Source organism: Vulpes lagopus, chromosome 8 (genome assembly GCF_018345385.1).
Source record: "Vulpes lagopus strain Blue_001 chromosome 8, ASM1834538v1, whole genome shotgun sequence".
Taxonomy (NCBI): Eukaryota; Metazoa; Chordata; class Mammalia; order Carnivora; family Canidae; genus Vulpes; species Vulpes lagopus.
Window position 1 is genome coordinate 90,801,570 of NC_054831.1, and position 27,884 is coordinate 90,829,453.

The 27,884-nt window shown below is 40.8% G+C and overlaps 1 protein-coding gene and 1 long non-coding RNA gene across 4 annotated transcripts in view; one reads left to right on the plus strand and one right to left on the minus strand.

The window, feature by feature from the left end:
* The window catches only part of PPP2R2B (protein phosphatase 2 regulatory subunit Bbeta), a 448,486-nt gene that overhangs the window by 392,603 nt on the left and 27,999 nt on the right, over positions 1-27,884 (minus strand). The window contains exon 1 of one of the 3 annotated variants that reach the window (XM_041767143.1): positions 25,904-26,151. The exons of the other annotated variants lie outside the window; for them this stretch is intronic. Within the exon in view, the coding sequence (XP_041623077.1) occupies positions 25,904-25,982 (79 nt within the window). The 5' untranslated portion in view covers positions 25,983-26,151. Of the gene's footprint in view, positions 1-25,903; positions 26,152-27,884 lie in introns of those variants that run through there. 3 annotated transcript variants of the gene reach the window in all.
* LOC121497475 overlaps positions 26,202-27,884 on the plus strand; it is a 42,650-nt gene continuing 40,967 nt past the window's right edge. The window contains exons 1-2 of the long non-coding RNA XR_005989479.1: positions 26,202-26,274; positions 26,718-26,844. This is a non-coding gene — a long non-coding RNA (uncharacterized LOC121497475). The remainder of the gene's footprint in view (positions 26,275-26,717; positions 26,845-27,884) is intronic.

The window sequence follows — 27,884 nt, forward strand, 5'->3', positions numbered from 1 at the left end:
CAAACTATTCAAATAAATATTTCTCAAAAAAGGTACAAATGGCCAATAAACATGTGAATAAGTGCCTAACACCTTTAGCCACTTGGGAAATAAAAATAAAACCACTGGCATGTAAGATACCACTATACATGCACATTTAGAATGCCTAAAACTGGAAAAAGTAGCAATTGCAATGGTTGGCCAGTATTTGAGGAAATTATAACTCTTTTTATATACCACTCATGAGAGTATGAAATGATACAACCACATTAGGAAAGAAATTTTGTCATTTCTTATATTAACATACCTTAGCACATGACCCAGTAGATCTGCTCCTAGTATTTACCCAGAGGAAATCAAAGCTTGTATTTACAAAAAGCTTTGTAAAAGAGTGCTCACAGTAACTTTCTTAATAAAAGAAATTGGAAACAACACAAATATCTATCATCAAGTTAATGAAGAAACACATTTTGGAACATGCTATAGAGCAATAAAATGAAGGGATCACTGATACATGAAACCACGTGGATAAACCACAAGAATATTTTGCTGAGTGAAAGAAAGCAGATGCAAGAAAAGCATTCATACAAGTGCATTTATGTGAAGTTCTCCAAGGATAAGCAAACCTATCGTGATAGAAATTAAGCAAGTATATTCATGGAAAATTGAGACTGTACTAAATACAAATGAATTGTTCATTTCAAAATGGTTGATGTTATATGAATTTCATCTTAATTAAAAAAAAAATGAGGGCAGCCCAGGTGGCTCAGCGGTTTAGCGCTGCCTTCAGCCCAGGGCATGATCCTGGAGACCTGGGATTGAGTCCCACATCGAGCTCCCTGCATGGAGCCTGCTTCTCCCTCTGCCTGTGTCTCTGCCTCTCTCTCTCTCTCTCTCTCTCTCTCTCTCTCTGTTTCTCTCACTAATAAATTAATAAAATCTTAAAAAAAATTAGGGGCATCTGGCTGACTCAGTCAGTAGAATAAGAGACTCTTGATCTTGGGGCTGTGAGTTCAAGCCCCATGTTGGGTAGAGAGATCAAAAATAAAATCTTTTAAAAATTAAATAAATAAATCAGTGTGCATGACTGGGACAGAAAGTGGGAAAATTCACTATAAATGAGCATAAGATCATCATGTGGAATAATGGAAATGTCCTATATCTAGACTGTGGTGGTGATTGAGAGGAGTATACATTTGCTAAAACTCCTTGGGGACACAGTTAAATCTCTGACTGCGGGTTTTGGTTCAGGTTGGGATCTCAGAGTCATGCGATCAAGCCGGGTGGCATCAGGCTCTGTACTCAGTGTGGAGTCTCCTTAAGACTCTCTCTTCTCTTTCCTCTGCCCCCAGTCCCCCTCTCTCAAGTAAATAAATATATCTTTTTTTTAAAAAAAAAACCCTCCTTGGGTTAAACTCTTAAATAGATGAATTTTATTGCATGCAAATTATGTCCTAATAAAATCGATTTAAAATGCATTTCCCCCCATTTCTTGGCAACAATATATCCTCACGCTGTCTGCCTGGGATAATGAGAGGTAAGCAGAAGTCAGGGGGTGAGGCTTCTAGGATATCTTTTTAACAAGACAACTTGGCTGCAATGGTAGCTTTTGTGTTTCCTCCTCTTCATGAAGATGAAATATTTAAAGTCTACTTTATCTATAATTTCCCATGCTCTCTGATTGCTGGTTGGGGTTTAGCTAATATGCATTCCCAATGAGAGAGAAGAAGAGAGGCTAGTGAGGTCAAAGGATTGATACTCCTATGTTTCTTCTCATAAAGTCTTCAGTTGTCTCAACAGAAAATCTTGGCTTCCTCTCAAAACACAGGACTCAATAGAACTTCTTTTCTGATTTCAGTAACCTTCTTGATTCCAAGGACCCAGGGCTAATGAACAGTTCAGCCTCCAGTTAACTGAACTGTCCTTTTTTTTTTATTAAGGAGTAACATGTAAACAGAAAGCACATACTATGAAATAGACCAAGAAATAGAACCAGTACTCCAGAAACCCCCATGGATCCCCACCCCAGTCATTACTCCTCCCCCACCAAAGGTAACTATTTTGACATCTAATATTCTGATTTTGATATTTAAATAAATAGAAAAAATACAAGGTATTGTCATTTCTATAAGTATTTCCTTGCATAAATATACCAAATTTATTTGGTCATTCTATTGTTGATAGACATTGAGTTGCTTCCAGCTTAGGGTTATTATAATATAAAGGTTATTATATAATAATATATATATATTAAGGGTTATTATAGGAATGTTCATAGCTATGAATATTCTTATATGTCTTTTGGTGAACATAGGCATTAATTTCATATATAAATGTATGTATTTGTATACTTAGTAGTGGAATAGCTTGATCATAGTCTACATGTATCTTCAGCTTTAGTGGATTTGCTCAAAAGTTTTCCAAAAGTGGTTGTAATAATTTATACTCCCACAGTCATATATGAAATTACCAGTACCACTATGTCCACATGAATCCCAGTTATTTTTAGTCCTTTTAATTTTAACCATTCTGGTCATTGTGTAGTGGTATTCTATTGTGGTTTTAATGTGCATTTCTCTGATGACTAATGGAATTGAGTACATTTTCAAATGCTTTTGGCCACTTACATATTTCCTATGCTTTTATGACATTTTTCATGTCACTTATGAAGTATCTTTTTTGAAGTGTTTGTTCAAGTCCCTTGCCCGTTTTTTTAAAAATTTATTTATTTATTTATTTATTTATTTATTTTTTATTTTATTGAGTTGTTAGAACTTTTCTTATTTGTCTGGAGAAATTCATCATCTGGGTTTCAGTCTGTTTTAATTACCTGCGTTTCTAATCTAGTCTCCTCCCCACCCCACCCCTACCCCTCCACCCCACCCCCGCCGTGGTGTGCCTTTTCAATCTCTTGAAGTTTCTTTGACGAAATAAAAGTTAACTTTTAGGGGCACCAGGTGGCTCAGTGGTTAAGCATTTGCCTTTGGCTCCGGTCGTGATCCCGGGGTCCTGGGATGGAGTCCCATATCGGGCTCGCCTCAGGGAGCCTGCTTCTCCCTCTGCCTATGTCTCTGCCTCTCTCTCTCTCTCTGTCTCTCATGAATGGATGAATAAAACCATTAAAAAATTAACTTTTAATGTAATTCAATTTATCCACATTTTCTTTCAAGGCTATAACTTTTTGTGTTCTGTTTAAACTTGACACTGAAAGTCAAAATGAATGTGGGTTTGTTTCTGGACTCTAATATACTCTATTGATCTATTTGTTTGTCCTTTTGTCTAATAACCAATATCTTAATTTACCTATATAGCTTTATAAGAACTCTTGGTAAGTAGAAATTTCTGCAATATGCATTGGCTAATTTTCACCCTTTGCATTTGAAGATAAATTTATAATAACTTTTCAATTTCCACAAAAATGGTTCTAGAACTTTGATGAGAGTTGCATTTCTCCATAGATGAACTTGGGAAAGAAGAGACAATTTTACAATGCTGAATCTTTTAAATCTGTGAACATATATCTTTCTATTTAAATCTTCTATTGGAAAAGTTTTAAAAGTTCCTTTGTGTTAATGTTTTGACCTCCTTTCCTTAGATTATTCCTTAGTATTGGATTTTTTATTGAGATTATAAATAATACAAGCTAAAAAAAAAAGTCATCCTAAATGTTTGTTCCTATTATGTGGAGATATGACTTAATTTTTACATATTAACTGAGAACCTTACAAAATAACATCTAGTTGTTTGTCTATAGATACCTATTTTCTATTTACATAATCATGTCATCTGCTAATAAGGACACTTCATATCTAATTTCCAAACCATATTTTTATTTCTTTGTCTTGCTTTACTTTACTGGCTAGAAACCCTAGTAAAATCTTGAATGGAAGTTGTGAAAGAGGACATCTTTACATTATTCCAAACTCCAGGAAAATGTCCACCTTTTCACTATTAAGTATATATTATTTCTATAGGGTTTCTGTTGCCATCCTTAATCAGGTTAAAATGTTCCCTTCTATATACAGTTGCTGAGAGATTTTATCATACATATTTACAGTACGGGTTTACAAAATCTAGTATGGGAGTCCTTGTTATTAGGGGTTTTCAGTCCATTTACACTTAATGCAGCTAATTGACCATAGGATAATTTGTATTCTACTTGTTTCGCTTGTTCTGTGTCTCTCATTCTCCTTTTTTCTCTTCTTTTGAATCAATCATGCATTTTTTAACTCTAAGATTTTCTTCCCTATTAGCTTATTACTTTCACATTATTCTATCCTTTAAAAATAATGGTTACACTAGAGATTACAGTATACATCTATTCATTACTGAGTATAATATTCACAAGCAGTTTCACTACTCCCCCTAAAAGCTAAGACCCTAAATATTTTAATTCCTCTTACTCTTTATCTTTCTCTTCTTTACTTATTGTTTTCTATTTTTTAAGCTAATGTTATTATTTTCAAAAATTTTCATCAATATTCAACACTTTTCATTTTACTTACTCATTTATGCATTTTTAAGTATGTCTGCTTGTAATAAGCCATCTCAGGTTTTATTTATTTAAAATGTATTTATTTTGCCTTAATATGTGAAAGATATTTTTTAGGAGATAGAGGATTCTAGAGTGGCACTTATTTTCCTTCAGCATTTTAAAGCTGTCACTTCACTGTCTGCTGGGGTTCCCTAATTTCTGTTGAAAACCCCACTGTGCAAATGTTTTCTCTTTGGTGGTATAGTGCATTTTTATGCCTGTTTTTAAGATTTTCTTTGTCTTCAGTTTTTAATAGTACTACTATGATGTACCTAACTATGATTCTCTCTTTATTCATATTGATTGAAGTTAGTAACATTTCTGGAATCTGCAGGCCCCAATGACTTTAATCAATTTATATAAAATTTCAAACCAGTGTCTTCCCAAAGATGATTTTGCCTATTACCTGTTTCCCTTCCACTTCTTAGACTCCAGTTACTAATGTTAGACCTATATACTATGCCTCACATAGTTTTTTTCACACTTTACTTCATTGTTTCTGTCTGAATCTTTTCTTTTTTATTGACATGACTTCTTAACAGCAATCTTTTCTACTGTTCTAGTATACAGCTCTTAACTCTACTGATTGAGTTCTTAATTTGAATTATTAAATGTTTTTATTCTCTTAGACTAAACTTTTCATCTGTTGCTATTACATGGCCTCAGGATCTACCTTACTTTTACCCTTCCCCACCTACCCATGCATTTTCCTCCACCAAGCCATCTTTCTTATTTATTTTTTTTTAACATATGTGCCTGTTCTCTCAAGAAGTATGAGGTTTAGCTAGATTCTACAGAGCTCTACTGTCTCTAGAAGCTTTCTCTTGTTGTTTGTGTTCCCTTAGAAAAGAGCTCATTATGTTGCTTGGTTGGAGTAATTAGATATGATTGGCATATCAAATACCTCTCTGCCAGGCTTGGAGGGAGCATCACTGATTCAGAAGCCTGCTGGCTTAAAAATGGGAAGATCTCAATTGATGTCAGAGTTCGCACAATGAAGGACTTTGTCCTTCCTCCAACAGCAAACCAATTACATAAGTAGATGACTTGAGTGGATGAATTCTGGTCAGGAAAGTACCACCCTACATCATAATGCTGGACCCTACCCAGATTCCCATTATATACTTTAAAAGAGAAGTCATCATCTGGTATTTCCTGAGGATGAAGGGCTAGAGGGAAGAAAATGGTGGAGAGGGCTCAGCTTATCTGCACAGTAATGCCACAGGGTCCTATCTTTAACTTTTAAGTCTGGCTCTTTCAATCTCCTTTGCTAGTTGGTCACCTGTGCAACCTATAAATATTGGAGAGCTCCCAGAGCTTGGTTCTTGGCCTCCTTCTATTTTCAATCTCTACTTTTCACTTAATGATAACTCAGGCCTTTGGCTTTAAATACCACCTGTTGCTTTAATGCTGTCCTCTTTCCCAGTATTCCAGGTGAAGATATCTAATGGCCTATTTGATGTCACTTCATGGATATAGAATCCATGACTCAAAGTTAATCTGCTTCAAAGGGAAAAGTGATACTTCTACATAGACACTCCCCTGAACAATTATTCTAATATAGCAACCCAAAACATCCTTCAGTTCTTATTTTATCAGTAGTGGTTTTGGGTGTCTGGTATCTTATGATATTTACCTATTATTCATAGTCTTATTTCCTTACATTAGAACCTAGGTTCCATTAGAACAGTGATGTGCCTATCTTGTTTCCTACTCCTTGAGTAGTACTCAGAACTTGGTTCAGAACATGGTAATAGTAGATGAATGACTATTTGTGGGTTGAATGTGAGAAGATATCCATAGCTAGACTGTGTCTCACTTTGTTGAGATGACATCTGGCCAGAGTGGAGTTGAGAGGGATATGGGTGGACTGGGCTATAAAGTTTCATCCTCATTCTTTGTTACATATAAGACTACATCATAAGCCAACCATTCAGTACAGGGATGCCACTCATATCCCTTTTACTGACACCATATCCACTTATCCAATCCATTAGCAATCCTATCAACTCTATCTCCAAAACAATTTATCCAAAATCCAACCTTTACTCTCTGCTTCCTTATCCAATCTCATTCCTCTCTGTCCAGTCAATTGTGATAGCCTCCCTACATTCTCCACAGAGTAGCCTAAGTGAGATTTGAAGAAAACAAACAACAACAACAACAACAACAAAACAAAGCATACTATGTCCCTGACCTGCTTTAAGCCAGTCAGGGTTTCCTGTAACATGTAAATAAAACCAAGCTCCTTATCATAGCCTTTGAGGACTTACATAGTCTGACTCCTGCTTTCCTTTATGACTGTGAGTCACACCACTTCCCCCCCTTGCCTACACTCTTTCTATAAAACTGTTAGAAACATATTGTAATAAAAATGGCACTGTATTTTGATCTCTTATTGATGCCAAACAATGTGCTGATTATCCCATTTATTTATCACACCAACACTTTGCATAAGATCCTTTCATAATCCATACTTTATAAATCTGAAGTTTAGATATCTCCATTATTTTCCCAGAGTCACAAAATTAAACAATATTTCATTTTACTTTCTCAAGGGAACTTCAGGAACCAAGAAATCAGGTGGATAAGGAGGAATTTTACCTCATTGTTAATTTTTTTTTTTTTTTGCCCAATAATCTTTCTGGTTATCAGTAATGGTAGGGAGGAGAGAGGGAGAAAGGAACAGAGGGAGGTAGGAAGGATGTGTGTGAGAACACACAATTCATATCATGATGACTTGATAAAACTTTGATAGCAAGCTCTGAACTCAAATAATTTAACATCAACCCCAGAAGGAAGGACAAGCCAAAGTCAGGTCACTGTCTGTGAAACTTTTCTCCTTGTATTAGAACAACTCTCTAATTAGTAGATTCTCAAAGCGTTGGGTTCAAGAAAAACAGCAAGCTGACTTTGCTTGACCAATTAATCTTAAGGCTTAGCTTGACCAATTCATTCTGTTATCTAAAAAACAAGACTACTAAAAAACAAGACTATTTCTATGAGAAATAGAAACTCATTTACACACCACTAAGAAGTATACAATTTGAAATAGGAGAGATTAGGAAAAGAGAAAAATAGTTAAGGAAAATCTTAGGAAGATAAAAGTTTACACAGACCAAGAGATTGACTTTATGCAACCTCAAATATCTTGGTTAAACTGAACAAAAAATAAAGCTTATTATTTGGCTGAAATTTTAATTTTTATCTAATTATTTAGCACTATGGAATTACCATCAGGATAAAGCACTTTGTAAAGCACTTTAAAATTGTTGTTTCTGTTCAACAAATTTTCTTAGAATTTTAGTTTTCTTATATGGATATCTTGAACTACAAAGTTTGGTTATTTTATGAATTTGGAAGATCAGCCTCAACCTTAAAATTCATTAAACACAATCATACAATTGTATCAGTAGGAAAGCTGCCTTCTGGATCTTAATGCTTTACTGATGGCTTACTTCTTATCTGGATCAGTCAGTGGTGGATGCATTGGAGGGTAAACATTAAAAAGAATATTAGCAAACATTATTTGGCACTTTAAGATGTTGGGAAACACTGTGTATGAAACAGATCATTTAATTGCACACCAACCCTATGAGGAAGGTACTATTATGAACCCATTTTATAGATGGGCAAACTATATGTCAAAGAGGCTAAGTAACTTTGCTCAAGTTAGCATGAGTAGAATCAGGTGAACCCAAGCAGTTTAACTTGAGAATCCAAACATGTCAACATGCAACTCTTCAGGGAATGTCAACATGCAACTCTTCAGGGAATATATAGTTTCTTTGGAAAAAAAAAATTCAAATATGCACAAAACCATTAAAGCACAATAAAGAGGTAATGTGGGATCAATGGTTTGAACAAGTCTATACTAAGGCTCACTTAGTTTAGCACCACAGTGCTAAAATCAGATCAAACCCAAGACAGAGGGATTCGTGACATAATGATTCAAGGGAAACTGATCTCCAAGTGTGTAAACTGTAGATAAAAAAATAAATAGGATGGGAGCCTATCCTTGAATCTGGGATATATACAATCATACATATAGACTTCAGACTCTCTGCTACCTAACTCCAAAATTTCCTTGTATAGCAGCTGCCTTTGCCTTTTTCCTAAAAGAGAAGTTTTGCTCACAACAATCTAGTTTGTCTGACAAACAAGCAGCTGGCAAATCGAGGGTGTGATATTGAGCAAAGAGGGATCAAGATTGGCAAATTCTTATTCCTATCTACCTTATGGCTCTTGTGCCACTTGAAATTTTATTTCCAGTTCCTCGGGATGGGTTTTTGGTGCCAAATGAGAGTTTGATATTGAGTGGTGTGTGTGCACGTGCATGCACATGTGTGTGGAGGGTGAGAGAGGAGCTGTTGTGTGCCATGGGGAGATGCACATGTGTGCCATCTGTGAAACAGTTCTGCAAACTATCAGTACCCCAGGAGTGGTGTGAGGAGGAAGGAGTCAGGCTGGGAATAGCATTTCCTGACTGCCCACTCACAGGCTCGTTGCCAGAAGGTTTTATTTTTCACTCTAGGTTCTAGTCTACAGATTTATATGAAAATATGATATTGCTGAAGCTGGCGAGGAGATGCTTTTTATAAAAATTAGGATGATTAATTACAAGACTCTAATCTACTGAGGTCAGGGACCATGTCTGTTTTATTCACCACTGTATACCAGCATCTAATATGCTACCTGGCATGAAGTCAGGATCTAAAAATATTTGTTGAATGAATAAATGAATAATAAATAAACATAATATTTCTTATTTATTGGATAAGATGCTCCTAGTGAATTGCTCTCCTGGGTCACTGAGAAGTTGGCAACACACAGGTTGCATTAAAAATATGGGATATTTTTATAACCATGTCTCTTTGACCCATTCGCAACACGATACATAGGGGTTTTCTTTAATGAATGTGTACGTACAGAATTCAGTCAACAAGTATTTCCTGAGCTCTACTGTTTGAACACTGTTAGAGGGAACTGGGGATGGTGCACCAAACAAGGCACACAAGTTCTCCAAGCTTTCATTCCTGTAGGTTAAACAACATGACAAGTAAATATTTACTATGACTGGTGGCGATGAATGCTATGAGACAGTAGGGAAGAGAGAAAAAAAAGGGGGAATAAAGGAGCAATATTTATAGTTAGCCCACCATCTCCCCTGAGGAAAGTACTGTCCAGGGCCAGGGCTCAAGTTGCTGAGGATTTTATGGGGCTTTCCTCTACTAAGTTACACGGAAAACTTCAAGGATCTCAATGGCACCCGAAACATGAAGATTTGGGGTATTTTGCACTTGATTGTTTAGAAGACTATTCATGAATGGCTTTGGGGGTGGAGGTGGATCAAAGGATGGCAAGAATGATCAAGAAAGTGAATTTTCAGGGGCGACAATGGAGGGATTCCAATAGCCCACTTGCGTTGAGCACTAACTGTGGGCTGGTTAGCGCTTTATATTCATTATCACAATTTATCACCGCAAGACTCCCATGAAATGGGCACTCTTCTTATCCTCTTTTATGGCAACAGCACAGAAAGCTTAAATAAGTTGAGGGAAGTCACTCAGCCAGTGGATAGCAAAACCAGTATTATGTAAAGGCAATCTGAGTGCAGGGCTCAATCGTCAAATCATTACCTTACAAATGTATGTAAGCTATCTCTAGAATCTTATATTTCAAACTACTAATATTTACTGCTTTTTTGAAAAGTATAATGAATTATAGGGCTCAGATATTCGAAAGAATTTTTTTAAAAATCAAAGCTACGAATCCTACCAGCCAAAGATACGATGGTCCACCTTCCCACACCTCCCATGGCAAATTGATTCCCATCTCCTGGTCTTTGCAGTTGCCAGTCCCTCTGCCTGGAATCCTCTTTCCTGAGCTCTTCATATGGCTGGCTCTTTCTCATTAGTCAGGGGGTTCAGCTTCAGAGAGGGCTCCCTGTCAACCTTACAGCTGGTAGCCTGCCATTCCCCTGTCATTGGCTATGCCATTTATCCTATTTTTATTTTCTTCCCTGCCCTGATCACTATTTGAAAGGTCCTTGTTTTTGATGTCTACTTCTGGTCATCCTTTTCCCCTCTTAGAAGGTAAGCACCCCGAGGTCAGGAGCAGTGGCTGCTTTGTCTCCTGAAATTTCTCCAGAGCCTGATCACTGCCTGGTACCTCACAGAGACATTAAAACCATCCAAATGAATTCATGCTATCCCTGGGGTCTGCAGATTCAGCTCCCAGAGGGCTTTACTTCTGCAGAGGATCAGAAGGCAGCATCTGCCCACCATTCTGTGCAGAATTAGAGCAGCAGATGGGAAAGGAGAGATCAGCTCAGGGGGCCTGACAAGTACTTGCCAGTAAGCACCCAGAATGAGCTGAGAATGCTCTGAGGGCTGCCAAGGAGACCAGGTATGAAGCCTAATTGCCAGAAGACCAGTCTGGAGGGCATTTCCGTAGTTAGATATGTGAAAGGTCATTATTTAAATGCTACCTGAGTCTCCTTGTTTAGATCTAGTTCTAATTTGTTGCCGTCCTATCAATGATGGAATGCTTGTAATGCTTTATTACCTGTCTGCCCCCCAGAACATAAGGTCTGTGACAGCAAGAAACTAGCTGTGTTTTCACCTGTGGATACTGTCTAGAATTATTCTATAGAATGGGAACCCAAGAAATATTTCATAAATGGACCAACAAATGAGCCCACGTTGCTGTGTCTGTAGACCAAGGTAGAAGGAAGAACAGAATGGAGCAAATGTTTACTGAGTCGCTCCTTAGCCCAGGCACTGTTCCAACTGCCTGGAACATACCTTTTGTTTGTTTACCCTGTGTAGTTGCAAGCTTTGGAAGGGAGCCTAACTTTTTAAGATGCTAAAATTTACAGAGAACAAGCAAGATACCTTCCTACTACCACATTATAATATCAAGTCTTGCTGGGGGAGTGTTTCTTTAAATGAAGGTTGGGTATCCCTGGAAGCCTCAAACTTTAATCAATTCACTGAGGTCTGTGCTATGACCTGACAATGCTGTGTCAAATAAATAATTTTGTATGATGCTCAGAGCACATCTGAGGATCAATAGAGAATTATAACTAAAGCCTTGGCCACTGTCTCACCTACAGGATCATTTCTACTGATCATCTCAGTTTGAGTTTATCTGAATTGGAGCCAAAAATACAATTCCCAAACAGAAGACTGCAAATGAGTGCAAATGAAGTGAATTTGGAGGAGGCTGTTCCCAGCATGTACAGCAAGCTCAGCCTGGGTCAGTTTGACGGGAAAGAAAAAAAATGCAAGTTGGCACAGCGGCATGTTTTAGATGTAGCAGAAATTGTAAAAGAATCAGTTCAGACAACGTGTGACCACCCCAAGTCCCCATCCCTGAACTCTAGACAGTCAAGGTCAGCTTGTTGCTTATCAGTGTTTAGGAGGCACAACATGAGGAAACACGTATTGTATACCTGGGTCTAAAATACCTTGTTGGGTACCCAATGTAGAGAAGACAGCACTTGGGAGAACATTCTTGAAGGCTTAATATCTGATAATAGTCTTTCCTGCTGATTCTGTGTGTAAATAAGGCCAATTTCAACGAAAAATGAATTTCTTTTAAAAAAATGTAAAGTAACAGCACCTTTATACATACCTTGCTTGGCCATTTAAAAGTACCTGGAAGCTGGTTCTCTCCAGGGCTTATCAGCACGCATGCTTAGAGTGCGACAGGAAGTAGACTCTACAGTTTATCCTTGAGGGGTTTCCCCCTGTTTATGTAGAGTCTCTACTCAGGTCAGCACATTATTCTAAGATAGTCACAGGACTGTTAGGAACAGTGTGAAACAGTATGGAACAGTGTGAAACAGGGTGAAATCCCTTTAAAAGACTGAAACCACTTTTAAAGGGGTACAGAGGCCAAAACACCACAGGGAAGCCACAGGCTGGGTTTCAGTGCCAGCTTTTAAACTAATTAGCTGTGTGCTTTTGGGCAGTTCACTTAAGCTCTCTGCAAGATGGTGGGTGGTGCTCTGACCAGAACTTCGCATCTCTTCCAGCTCTGGCTATCTGGTTTGACGCCAATTGCCAGGACCAATGGGGTGTCCTTGTCTACTCAAGGAGGTAGCAGCCATTCCAAAAACAGCTCTATGCACAGGCAAGGGTGGATATTAATGTCCTTTTGTGTTGGAGATCACACTAAGACCCCTCCCCTGCTTAAGCAAGTCTGCAGCCAACTGAGAGATGACGGTGTTTATGAGCAGTGCCCTGAACCCCTTGCCTCCACCGGCATCACCCCTAATGCTAAGTCTGGAGTTCCTACATCTCTGACGAGACATGGAGGGAGGAAGGAAACCATGCAAAATTCAATGATGTTGCTTATGTATATTTTTTCCTTTCTTTTATCCTAGGACAGTGTTTCTTGAAGGGCTGCACTTGGGGATTCCTTCCTCAATGGGCAATGGAGTTCTTGAAAGTGGAGGTTCTAGGGCTCCACTCAGGATGTACTGATTCAAAATTTTAGGGGGTGTGTGAGCCCCTGAATCTGTGTTTTAAGCCAAGCACTGCAGATGATCTTCATGTGTATGCTAGCACTTGGGAACCAGTGCCTTCCTAGAGAGGCAATATCTGCGGGTCACTGCACTTACCTGCTGCCACTATTAACCATGATTATTCACCATTTATTCAACAAAGATGTGTCACCAACTACCACGTGGCAGGCACAATGGTAAGCAAAACTCAGAGCACCTGCTCTCATAGAGTTTATGGTCTAGCAAGAGGAAACATGATAAACAAATGCAAATATATAATAAGAGGAGCAGTGAGGCCATCTACAAAGTAAAATAAAGGGCAAGTGCTCTGGAGGTATGGATCAGGTTGGCAGGAGGGCCTATGCGAGGGGTGGTATTTGTGCAAAAAAAAAACAAAATGTGAGGAAAAGAACCATGTGGTCGGGAGAAGAACATTCCAGGCAGAAGGGACACATACAAGGTCTTGGAGAGGGAATATGCTCGGTCTGCTAAAGGAACAGCAAGGAGGCCAGTGTAGGCTGAGTGTAGGCTGAGTGTGGGCAGAGTGAAGAAGGAGGTCACAGGAGATCATTGGGGTGCAGATCTCCGAGGTCTTGGAGGCCACAGAAAGACTTCAGGGTTTACTGTGTAAAATGGGAATCCATGCAAAGAAATGGGCTTTGAACAGAGATATTACACGATCTGAAAGGCCACTATCTTGGAGTATGTCTGCTTTATTTCTAGGGTGCCCAATGCTTTCAAGTCTGGATTGAGGGGGAAGTGGAGCAAATGACCTGTGGTGATACTGTAGTATAGTTTTATTTTCTTTCCTATCCACAGTCCTATGCTTACTCTGGGACTCCTGGTTTCAGGCTCTCCTGAAGGCAACATAAAATAGGTATTTCTCTTGAGAATCAGGGCAAAGAGGGAGAAAGCTTTGCTAGGGAAGGCTGGCCCTGAGGGTCTGCATTCACTTACACCTTTATTGATTCTATCAGTCTTCAGTATGAAGACAGCGTGGGCAAGGCTCTATGCAGCTGCTTTTGCAGATGTTATTTTATGTACTCCCACAGCAGCACGGAGGTAGGGATCATGACTGACATCTTATGGATGAAGAAATGGAGGCTTAGTCTGAAGCAGGTGGTCACGGGAAGTGTTGGAACTTGGATTCAAAGGCGAGACAGTGACAGATAAGAGAAAAGAGTCCTTTTCCCTCTATCATGGGTGGAAGAATGAAGCTCAGGGGGCCAGCCTACCTGGATTCAGATCCTACCCCTCTGCTGCTTGCTAAGCATGTGACTTTGGGCGGGTGATTTACTTTTCTGGGCCTCAGTGTCTGTATCTGCAAAATGGGGATAGTAAAAGTTTCCTCTTCACTCTTATTTGAACAAAATGAGCTAGTGCATAAAAACACTTAGAACAGGATATAGCACCTAAATGCTCCCTGTTACAATCATGACTAGAGACAAAGTCAAAGGGGACTACTTGCAGGAGCTTAGACTCTTAAGGCTGCACAGAGTACGATAATCATCCTCATAAAGCAGAACTGTCATGAGGAAAATGTCTAAGATTTATGATTTGAGAAGAAATTGATTTCAATGATTCTAAGAAATAGAGTTCAACTCAATGTAAAGATCCAGAGACAGTCAGCGTTGCTCTGGTACAAGGGTCAGCTTTGGAGGGAGTGAGCTCTCCAGTGCTCCCTTGTCAGGAGTGCTGTGAGCTGTTCAGGGACCCCACGAAGGGCTGGACTAGTGGTTTCGGAGGCCTGCTCCCAAACAGAAGTTCTAGGATTCTTTCTAATGGGATGAAAATGGGGGAGGGGGGGCTAAGGGCTCGGCTTGTCTTTATTTTCCCTGTTCAGTGCCTTTTTCTTTTTTTCTTTAACTAGACTGTGTCGCCTTTGGGCAGGGCTCCAACACACAGACTCAGGATAGCCAATATCATGCCTTTTTGGTTAATATGCTCCCTGCTGGGCTCCTGTAGGAGTTCACATTTGAGGCTTTCACCCACATGCTAGACATTCCATCATCTCAGTTATAGGGCCATGAAAAAATGAATTAATAATGAAGATAGAACAGGACTTCCTAACCTTTCCTCGGTCACTCTCCCCTGAGAAGGTCACCTTGCTCTGTATATATGAAGATACACAGCTGAGCGGATGTACCATTCTTTCTAGAAGCTTTGATGGAGCAGCTATTTTGTGCTGAACAAACACTATATGAAAACATCTTTAGTGGTTTTGTCCCAACACAGTCTTTCTCTTCTTTCTAAATATCATGCTTCGCAAGTGCTATGTCTGGCAGAGCATGCTCAGTCTATTTTTCAATGCTGGAAATGTTTACTGCCTCTTCAGAACAGAGCATAGTGTGTTCCTGCCATTGCTCATTGAGAAGAAACACTTTTCTGGCTGGATGTCAAGACAATGGACAGGTTTCCGCACTGGATTCATGCTACAAACACACCTTGAGGCACTGGGGGCATCCAGAGAGCCATCTACAAGTCTCCTGAAATGCAAGGGCACGGATGGCTTTTAGGGGCCAGCTCCCTAAATGTATCCACCTGCCGCTTAGCTCTTCTAGTCTGATGGCAGTCAGGTGAATCTTCTCATGCTGCAGATGTGGACAATTCCCTCCCCCCCTCCTCCGCCAAATTCATACCCTCCAATAATTTCCAGGTGCTCTGTGGATCAAAGCTATAATTGATATTACAGAGGCATGTAGGACCCACCACCCCAGGGCCTCATTGTTCACTGTCCTCCTGCTGGGTCTCTGTGCATCTGACACGCGAGCTTTCCTTGAGAACCTCACCTTCACCACGACCCTCTAATAACAGGGCTTCACAAACATGCTCTCCTTTGTCTGGAAAATTCTCTCTCATTCTGCCTACATAAAACTTATTTATCCTTCAGATCTCAGCTCAAGGGACACTTCAGGAAAGACGTCCTCCTTTCCTGAAGAAAAGACGTTCCCTCCCTATTATAGGTATATAACCCTATTAGACTTTGTCTTCAAATATCCTCACCGCTAGACATTTGCCACAGTCTACAGTAACTTGATTAATTGGTCTTCCATTAGGGCAGGAACCGTATGCATGTTTACCGCAGGTGAACCCATTGCCTAGGCAATCTCTGACATGTAAGAGAGATGTTCTTTATGCGTCTGTTTGTAGTTTTTGAATAAATAATTTCTCTTGCAAGGAGGTTCACTGACTGCTAAAATTTCAAGGTAAGTGACATTCCCATGTGTCAACATTCAACAGAGCAGCCCTTCATGCATATCTTTGAAGTCATACATTTGTTTGCCTCCTGTTTGCTTCTCCTACTACTGTGCTTTTGCAGATACTAGTGATGGCTTTGGCCATCTCGGCCCATCTTTTCTCCCAGCTCCATCTGCTAGGGAAGAAACAATGACTCAGAAAACTAATGGGCCAGTCTCTCTAACGATGGTGATGATTTCACCGCCAGTGATTTTTCTATTAGATTTATAAAATTGAGTCAAAATGAAGGAATTGCCTTGGGGCACAAGTACCAAAGACAAACAATGAATTCACAAACACAAATCAGAACACGGCTGGCCAGTATATGTGACAAACAAGCAGCAAAGGTGATGAAGGTTGAAACAATTGAAGAACGCAAAACTGAACTTTTTTTGTTGTTGTTGTTTTGATGGGAACTTAATGGTGTGGGAGGAACCCAGGATGTACCATCAGACCAGCTTGGTGTTACTATCGGTAGGACCCAGACAAAGACACTATCACAGTAAGTACAGGGATCATCTATTAAGTGGCTGTCAGGCACATTTCACTCGATGTCTTTAATCCTTACGATAAACCTGAAAAGGAAATGTAATTACTTCACTTTTACCCTTGAGAAAACAGATGCTCAGAGGATAAATACCTTTAGTCATATTTGGAACTCTGGTTTATGTGATTCCAAAGACAAAGTCTTTTCCAACTAGAGAGTTCACCTCACAGTCCTCCCCCAGGGTCTTCACTGGTAAAACTTGGACATTGCCACACAAAATTGTTGTGATAATTATCTCTGTGTGATAATAATACCTGAGAGAGCTTGGCTCCTGGGCACATTTTTTCTTTTCTTTTCTTGTCTTTCCTTTTCTTTCTTTCTTTCTTTCTTTCTTTCTTTCTTTCTTTCTTTCTTCTTTATTTCTTTAGGAATTCCTAAATTTTATTAGGAACTCCTAAAACTCCATTACCACTCCCAGCTTCTGATTTAATATGGGAAACTCAAGAGGGGTACATACTTCACAAAGCACCATCACTTAATCTCACACCAACCCTGCCACATTTTGTTATATTGCCATTTGACCCCGAGGCACAGCAGGATTAGACCATTTATCAAGGGACACCAATGTCAAAAGAAGACCAGAATGTACATGTCTCTGGACTGCTGGCCTAGGATTCTTTCTATGACCAATTGCATCAAAGTGCTCAAGGCAAGGGTGACTTCTAAGGCCTCCACTAATATGAATCGCATTCATAATAGCAACAGCTCTTATTAAGCTCTTAATATACCTTGGGTAGCACACTATGGACGTTGTAGGAATTATTATGTTTATTCACCACAGTAACTCTGATATGTGCATAATTTTTATTTCCCCTTATGTAGATGACAAAACTAAAGCCCAAGAATCTGAATGACTTTCTCTATATTAGGTATGTGTTTTAGCTGGTACCCAAACATAAAATCTTGAAGCAAAATCATAGCTACCGTGAAACAGGCAAATACTCAGTAGAGTTCCATTAAATGTGTAAGTGAATAACACTGACCTTGAATCTTCCCAGGACAGCCATTTATCTGCCAGACATCAGACATCTTAACCAAAAGCAACCTCTTCTTAGTTGTTGGATCTTACTCTGTCATTTTAAAGGGATCCACAACTGGTCAATCTCTTTCTCCCAAAGCTCTTCCCTTTGAATATATTCCTCAACTCTAACCATTGTTTCTCGTAGACTCAGGTTCCCAGGTCTGACTGTTCATAAGATTCACCTGGGGAACTTTTAAAACTAGGATTCCGGGGGCCCCCTTCCAGGAAATCTGATTGAATAGGGACCTGGTGGAAATATCTCTGTTCATTTGCCACAGCTGCTGCTCATGCATAATCAGGTTAAAATCCACTGTTAGGAGTTGTGTATGCATGCCTTTCTCTCTCCTACCAGACTGTAGCTTCTTAAAATAGGGATGAGTCCTTGCATCTTTTAAGTTCCCATGTGCTGAGAACAATGTCTAAAATACTGTATTTATGCATTGTATTGTAAAATTCAGTATACTATGGAGCAGATAGGAGCCTGAGCTCTAGAATCTAACAGTCTGGGTACAAAAAACCTGATCTACTACATATTAGCCTGTGGCTTTGGATAAGTTACATACCATCCTGTAGTTACTGCATCTGTAAAATGAGGACAATCAACAAGTATTTATATCATAATGTTTTTCTGAGATTTGTATGATTTGTATGAGGTAGTGACTATTAAGTATTAGCACGGAGTCTGGCAAATAACAAGCCACCACCAACGCTAGCTATGTAGGTAGGCAAAAATGATTCAATCAGCATGGAACTATTAATGCCTTTATGTGACTGTTGCTGTGGTAAGTGCAGTGGGAGGATACAGAAGAAATACTGTTAAGTCTCATTCACTGAATACCAACAGGCATTTTCACAGAATTGCAAAAAAATTTTTTTCAACCTTCATAAGAATATTGATACATTATTATTGGAAAAGGAAATATACCAGTTCAGTAAACCAAAGGTCACCCAGCAAGTAATGATCAGTGTGAGACTGGAACTCAGGTTCATCTGATGTCGGAGCCCATTCTTCCTATTTTATTACTAAGAGTTCATATAAACATTTATTCATTCTCCCATCATTCAATCAACAAGTATCTATTACATGCATACTAAATGCTAGAAACTGTCCTAGGTGGTGGAGATACAGGAGTGAACAAAAGAGAGAGAGCCTCTGCTTTCATGCAGCTTACATTCTATAGGGCAAAAAGAAGAGCAACAAGTAAATAAAAGGGGATTTAACATGTTCAGCGAGATAAGGGCTAAAGTGGTAAAGGTAACCGGAGAGCATGTGCATGGGGGGGGGGGGGTGCGCAGGGATAGGGACAGAGAGAGGGAAAGAGAGATCTTAGGAAGGCCAGGAAAGGCCTCTTTGGTGAGGAAACATTTGAGTGAAAGAAGTGATAAGACATGATTGGATTCTGGATATTTTTAGAGGTTAGGCTCAGAGGATTCACTGCAAAAGTAGAAGGATATGAGACAACAGAAATGAATGACTCTAAGGTTTCTGGCTGGAATAACTAGGAGACTGGAGTTCTCGTTCATGGAGCTGGAGAAGCGGCTGGACAAACTAGAAACTTACCTTTCTCAAAGGGAATGAGAAGTTGGGTTTTAAGACTTCTAATGCATCTCTGCGGGAATGCTGGGTAGGCAGTTTGATGTGCAGGTCTGCATTTGGGGTGAGAGGTTGGAGATGGGGATACAGGTTGAAGAGACAATGTCTAATACCATGGGGTTGGCTAAAGCCATCAGGACTGAGCACAGGATAAGGAGAGGCCTGAGGCCTGGGCTTGCATGTTTATAGTTCAGGAGTCTGAGAAAGACGGGCCATGGTGGGAGAAGGAAACAGAGAGGAACTGTGGGCCTTGAGGCCAAGACAAAGAACTCTTTCGAGAAGGAAGGAGTGGCCACCGGTGCCAAAGGTGCTTTAGAGCTGCAACAGGAGGAAGCTGGCAGAAATTGATGGGACAGATCAGTAAGGGGGGCTGCTGATGACTCTCATAAGAGCAACTTTGGTGGAGGGACAGAAAAAGAGGTGGCAACTGCGTACAGATGACTCTTTCAAGGCATTTTTCTGCAAAGAGAAGCAGGGAATGGGCAGTAGCTGGAGGTGGATACAGGGTGGTGAGATGAGTATCTAACATGGGGTGATGGAAAAAAATTAAAAAAAAAAAAAAAAAGGGATCCCTGGGTGGCGCAGTGGTTTAGCGCCTGCCTTTGGCCCAGGGCGCGATCCTGGAGACCCGGGATCGAATCCCACGTCGGGCTCCCGGTGCATGGAGCCTGCTTCTCCCTCTGCCTGTGTCTCTGCCTCTCTCTCTCTCTGTCTCTCACTGTATGCCTATCATAAATAAATAAAATAAGAAAAAAATTAAAAAAAAAAAAAAAAAAAAAAAAAAATAACATGGGGTGATGGACAGCATGTTGGTGGACCACACCAGTGATCCTGTAGAGATGAAAGATGTGGTGATGACACGCAGAGAGCAGACAAGTGCAGGAGTGAAGGGCTTGAGTGGAAATCAGGGGTGGGATCCAGCTTCCAAGTAGAGGGTTGGCCTCGGATGAAAGCAGGGACAATACATCTATGGTAGAGAATAATTTTTAAAAATTTCTCTTTTAATCTAAAAACAACGTCAAGCAGTGTAAGGTTCTGTCTCACTTAATCCTTACAACAACCTGGTCAGGTGGCATAATATTATTTCCATGTTACAGAGAATCACAATGCGCATTTGGGAAAAGCTTTAAATGTAGGTGAGAAAATGAACAGTCAGGGAAAGCTGTAGGTGGAAGTGCGTTTGACGTGGGCCTAAAGAGTAGGTTGGTTCTACATATATGGAAGGGGCTAAGAAGAGAATTCCAAAAATATGAAAAACAAGAATTCCATAAATACGTAAAAAGGCACAAAAAAGACGAATGGATCTTTTCATAGCGGGTACCTTGGAACCAGCCTGTGTGGGTTCTAATCCTAACCCTTGCACTTAACAGCTGTTTGACCTTAGGCAAGTTACGTAACTTCTCTGTGTCTTAGTTTCCTCATTTATAAAATGAAGATAAAAACAGTACTTACCTCAGGGGATTGTGGTGAGGGATACACACACCCGTCCCCACATCCATATGCGTGGGTATGTTGGAATTATGCCCGATAAATAATAAGCATTGTATGTTTTAGTCATTATTTTATCATTATTTGACAAAGAGTTAGAAAAATGTGTATTTTTTCCCTCTGTACATGGGTATAGACTTCTAGCAAGCCTACTTTTGGGGTCACTGGAAGGTATTTTGCTTCTGGGTTCCTCCTCATGAAGGAGAATCACTGGTACGTAGGCACATTTGTCACTCACACATTCAGTGTTTTATTTAGGAAGCATTTCTTGACCACCTACTCGCACGCCAGCTCTGGGCTAACCAGGATGCGTTGACTAACGACAAATGAAAGAACCCCCGTGCTCTAGCCACTCTGGGCCACCAGGACACAGGCACATAAACAGACCGTTTCCATGTAAGCTGACGGCTGTTCTCACACAGGTAACTCGGGAGGAAATGTGTTGTGTGCAGATAAGAGCACTGATTGCCGATTCCAGTAGTCAGGACTTGAGCCTTAGCTCTGTGGCTTTAGTAAGTCTGGCTCTGGGCAAGGCAGGGATGTGTCAGTCTCCTCATTTATTACATGGAGAGAACAGCACCTGATGGGAGATCATTTGAGCAGCAAAAGAGATTATACTGGCCCGGCCTGGAGCACATGGCCAGGAATTGTTGTGGTGCTGCTCGGCTTCTCCTTCTCGTGCCTTCTTCCCACAACTGTTGTGGTTTGCGTGACTCATAACAAGTCCTTCTTTGGAGCTGTTGAGGAAGTCTTCCTGGGAAGCCTGGACTTGACCTGACTTTTCAGAGATGAGCAAGGGTTTGCAACATGGAAACGTGACAGAGACCACGCAGGGAAAAGAAATGGTGTGGGCAAGGCGCATGACCCATGTCCCTTCAGGAAGAGAGAGTGTCTCTATTCATCTGTTCAAGAGCCCAGAAAAGGCCCTCCCATGTTGGGTGCCTAATTAGGTCCACTGGAAAATATCAGGCAAGTTTCCTCATACCTCACTGGCTCTCTTATCCCTGTGTGTCTCCCCTTCCTCTCTGTCCTGTCTGGAATGGTTTCTTTTTGCTTGTGATTGAGATTCCGTGCCTCTAATCCTGGAATCATTTTGCTGGACGAATCCTTCCCCACTGTGGTAGAGGGAGTTATGTGTCCTTTTAATGAGGTCCTCAGAGAAGGGAAGACAATCCAACTGTCCTCTCAAAGCTCTGTTCGTGCACCAGCATTATTTAGGTGACCTTTTTCCCCTTTGTATCTCCTAATTTCAAGTTAAAGTAGAGCAGGTCATAAAACCAGTCCCCTCACGGCTGGCCACGAGAAGCTCCCCAACCCACAATGGTTAAAACAGCTTGCATTTTTGTAGCAGCAAATGCTTTGCTGAACCGTTTTGCCTGTGTTTTAAAAACATGTCTACACAACAGCCTTGGTGTTTGTCATAGTTACATTCAATAAAAATTTGTTGAGTGCCTATTAAGTGCTCGGTATTGTTCTAGTGCTGGGAGTCTAACAAAGGGCAAAACGACATGTGGGTCCTGCTCCTATGAAGCTTTCGGTCTAGCAGGGAGACAGGCATTCACAAAACAGGTATAGCAGGCCATTCGTGATGACAGACTATGACAGGTACTCTGAAGCACCCCAGCTCTCTAAGAGCTATGACCATGATCACCCGGGGGCCAGAGATGGCTTCTCAGCTTGAGCTGAGAGTACAAGGCCAGAATTAACAAGGAACGGGGCTAAGTGGAGAAAGGGGCTTCCCAAAAGTCTGTGGTGGGAGGGAGATTCCTGAGGAACCAAGAAAGGCCGGTGTGGCTGGAGACCAGGCAAGATGTTCCATGATCAGGGTCAGACAGGAAAGTCAGGCAGGGGTTGGAACACACAGGGCAAAGCCAATGAGAGGTTTTCAACACAAGCATGTTTGTGTTTCAGGGCATTTGAGGGAGGTGATATGATCATATTTTTTTAAAAAAATATTTTGACTGTAATAGGAAGAACCAAACCTCGATCTAATGTATAAAGAAACAGTCTTGAAGGTTGAAAGTGAAAGAAGGAAAGAAAAAGAACAGTTATTTGTGGACCACATATTGTTGATTTACCCCACCTGTGAATGTGTTACTACATCACGTGCTTAGATAACTTCTAGGACACAGTAAGTGCAACACAAGCGAAGGCCACTGATTATTATTATTATTATTATTATTATTACTACTACTACTATGATTATCACCCTGTGTGTGGCATTCTGTGTGTATTTCTTTGCAGCTACCCTATATATCATCATCCATGTTTTACAAATGAGGAAACTAAGATTCTAAGAGGTTAAATAACTACCCAACATCCCCCTGTTGGCAAGTGGCTGAGCTAAAATTCAAAGCCCAGGATCTTCCTGTGTTGAGAAAACAATGTCAAGACAAGCTGGGAGGAAAACCTGAGTAGAATGGTTCCATTCTCTAAGAAGGCCAGCAATTGTTGCAGCTTCTTTTCTTTTTTAAAGATTTTATTCATTTATTATTTTAGAGAGAGAGCGAGCATGCAAGCAGGAGGAGAAACCGAAGGAGAGGGAAAGAATCTCAAGCATCCTCCACACTGAGTGTGGAGCCCAATATGAGGCTCGATCCCACGACCCATAAGATTGTGACCTCAGTCGAAATCAAGAGTTGGACTCTCAACCAACTGAGCCACCCAGGCGCCCCAGCAATTGTTGAAGCTTCCAAAGTTGTTCTCAAATTACTCTTAAAGGGATGGTTTGGGTATTTCAACTTAATTGATTTTCACAGGGATATATATAGAGAATTATTCATTCTCTGCCTCTTCAATTAAATAAAATAGGAAGTTCACAGCCATAACTTTTCTAGAAACTCAAGCTCAGATTCGTTCTCACATACATTTCTCCCCAGACAAACTCTAATTAAGTGTAACTAGTTCCGAGTGACACTGTGATGTATTGAGGAAACTATTCACTACTGAAGATAACGCAATGAAAAAAGAGAACGTGACTATCTAAGAAAGTACATGGGACTCCAACACGCACAGCACATACCATGTACCAAGGTTCCTAAAGAACTGGAATGATCATACTGAATTCTCAACATCCTGGGAATAAGACTTTATTTCCATTTTATAGATAAAATAGAGCATAGAGCAACTAAGGGACTTGGCTTTGATTGTTTGGTATTTAACTCATGCCTTCCCCACTCAGCTCCAGTGCCTGACTCACGAAGTTAATGTTTGCCACATGCTATTATCCCTACCTATTGTCTATTAGTCTCACAACGGATTGAAAGACAAGTCTCCTCACCTCCCTGACCCCCTAATCTGGTGACAGTTGGTGAATTAGAGATAGTTTTGATAGGAGTAAAACACAATTTCCATCTTGATGGAATACAACAGTTAAAATTGGTCTAAAAGAAAAACAGCTCAAGAAAGCTCTTGGTGGTGGCAGTTTGTCCATATGAGGTAAGATCTTTAGTTTCATATACAAAACAGCAACTGAATAGACCAAGTGTTTGGGTTCTCAAAGTCTAAGCTAGGAGGAGAGAACAGAGGATCAATCAGAAATAGAAAAGTCATCTAGGCATCTTCCTATATGAGTTTAGTTCTTTCGTATATGGAAGGTTCCCCTGGAGATTTCTATCCATGCCATCCCCATCCTTCCCCAGTATATACAGAGGTTTTACTAAATTTCCCTCCATAAGAGGAAAGACTTCTCAGTGGGTCATCTCCTTTAGCCACCAATAAAATTTGTAAGGGAACTATCTGATTGAAAAAAACAAATCTGTAAGATACCAAGATCTACGAAACATGCCATCCTTGGTCTCAATTCAAGGGTGATCCCAAACTTCTACTGGCTTTTCCTGGGGGTAATGACTGTAAATCACTTTATGGTAGAATGAGTCCTTCTCTCGTTTTATACACACACACACACACACACACACACACACACATGCTCCTACCCGGAGGATGAGAAACAAGGCTGGGTGTTCAGAATGGGCTGCTCCCCAGCTCCATCCCGGACAGTGTGGCTGTACAGAGGTGTGGTGGCAGCACGGGACCATCCCCAGCCCTCCCCAGTCGGTGCTGCTCCTAGGACACCCCTCAGGCTGCCAAGCAGCCAGCCAGCTGCTTTTCTTGAAACTGCTCTTTTCCCAGGACGTGGCACATCAAAAGAAACAGCAAATGACACGCAGGATACGCACCACCAGCTACGAGCTCCAGAAGTGTGGAAACCTGCAGTGCTTAGATGGAGGCAGACCGTCGGATGTTGACAAGGGACACACACGTGCACAGGGAAGTGCCCACGCGCACACGCACACGGATGCACAGCGGCCTAGGGTAGGAGGTCGCGCAGCAGGTCCCCCAAGCACCGGGAGCTGGGCACTGTGTGCACCAGGCTCAGCTCACCCTCGCCCTAAGGCACCAGCTTAGGACCCCCATGAACCCCATTCCCAGCAAGTGCCCAAAGTCAGCTGCGGCTTCCCGCTCGGCAGGCAGCGTGGGGACAGACTGGGAGCCGAGCAGCCCCACGCGCCCCACCGCCACGGAGCCCACTAATTCTATCCAGCTAATTGCTATCTTGGGCATGCACCAAGTTACTAAACAGACAATGACAAAAACAGAGAGCCTGGACAAATCTATGTGGCAGCACCTACTGAAAATTTTCTTCCTTACCAAGAGTTCTAATTACTTGTTTACGCGTGAAGTAGAATAAGGGAACCTGGCAAAATATTTCTGATTTCTTTCTTTCTTTCCTTTTTTTTTTTTCCGACTCGGCTCTATCGGCTCTGAGATCACCTTTGCAAGATTATCCTGCTCTTTAGCAAATACTTCCCTTTCCTTACAGAAGCCGGACTGATTTTAGAAGCAGATCTAAGTCTGTTGGATCCAAGCCTTTGCCAGCAACGACAGTCATCTGGTGGCTACGGAGAGCCGTATCAGCAGAGCCTGTGGGAAGTCACACACCAGCCCACTTTTTCCCACCCACCCAGACACTCTCCCTCTCTGGTCTGTACCTTCCGTGTGGCAGCTGGAAGAGAGGATGGTATTCGGAGGTCTGAAGATGTAAGGCAGGTAACGAGAGAAGCATTTCATCTTCCAACAAAAATAAAAAATAAAAACCTAAATAAAAAACCAGTCTCCTGAATCCATGAGGATTCTCTTGGCCTTGAGAGCTGGCTACATCACCAATATGTTTATGTAGGTTCTCCCCTGGATCTGCAAAGCTGGGAAGCCCGAGGAATAACTGGAGATGGGTCCCATTTTGCCATCAGCGCCAGGAAGCACTGCCTTACATTTCTGCATGCAGCTCAAACTCAGAAGCCCCCAAGCAAGCCGGGATATAGCCTCTTCATTGGCTGCAGCTTCTCCGAGCAGGATTTGCTGAGTAAGTCAGCCCTGCCTGTAAACACACGCTGAAATGCCCTGCCTGAAACCTCTACCTTTTCCCGTGTGGTCAGTTTCTCCTCCAGCAATAGAAATCCAGCAGGATAGGGGAGCACTGAGGATAAGTGACCATCTCTTATTTAGCTGGAAGATCAGATGAAACAAAGGCAGCACAGTGTTCCACCCTGAAGAGAGATGGCTGTTAAAAGAGCCACCCGTAATGCCATGGGTCTCAGGAATATTAAAGTACAGTGCAATGAAATGGGTCTCTGTCCTTGCTTCATCTAGATTTAGCTCTATGTTTTTTAAATACTAAAGCCCAAACAATAGGACCATTTATCATTTAGGTGAAGCTCAAAGCTGGGGTGAGTAGTCGGTGACAGAGGGCTAACACAGACAGATTCTGTGCTCCACTACAGCCTTCTTTTTTTTTTTTCCTGCCAGCCCTCACACCAAGGCAGCAACCTGGTTCTGAGTTATTTGCCGGACAAATTTAAAGCCACAAGAACGGAGGCCAAACCCAAGGAAACGGACCCTTTACCACTTGGTGTACCCTGGTGGCATGGAAAAAGTAAGTTGATCTAAGAATTTGATGACTTTACCAAAACACTCAGATTTCACAAGAGAGGGAATGAGAATATCCCTCATTGAGGCAGTACGAACCACCACATAATTTTGGATGGGGGAATTTGGTTTTGACCCCTGAAATAATAATTATTTTGGGAACTTCATCACTGAAAGGCAAACACGAGCTATCAGTTTGGGATTTTTAAGTTCTGTCAAAGAAACTATTGTCCATGATAGAGAAGAATAAAAAATCCAGGAATAACTTTAACCAAAGAGGTAAGAGACTCTGAAAACTATAAGACGATGGTAAAAGACTAAATAAAAGAAAAATAAATGGAAGATATGTTGTGCTCATGGATTATAAGAATTAATGTTGTTAAAATGTCCATACTACCCAATGTAATCTAGAGGCTTAATGCAATCCCTATCAAAATACCAATAGCATTTTTCACAGAACTAGAACAAATAATCCTAAAATTTATAAAGAACCATGAAAGACCTCAAAGAGCCAAAGTAATTTGAGAAAAAAACAAAGTTGGAGGTATGGTAATTCCAGATTTTAAGGTATACTATAAAGCTATAGTGATCAAAACATTATGGTGATGGACAAAACTAGACCTATAGATCAATGGAACAGGATAGACAGCCCAGAAATAAACCCACCAGATGGCCAACAGACACATGAAAGGATGCTCGACATCACCGATCATCAGAGATGCAAATCAAAACCATAGTGAGATATGACCTGACACCTGTCCCAGTGGCTGAAAATAAAAAGACAAGAAACAACAAACACTTACAAGATGTGGAATAAAAGGAACCCTTGTGCACTGTTGATGGCAATGGTACAACCATAGTGAAAAACAATAAAGAGTTTCCTCAAAAAATTAAAAATAGAAATGCCATATGATTCAGTAATTCTACTCCTGGGCATTTACCTAAAGAAAATGAACACTAATTCAAAATAACATATGCAAAAAATAAACCCCAACAAAATAATATATGCATCTCTGTTTATTGCAGCACTATTTACAATAACCAAGA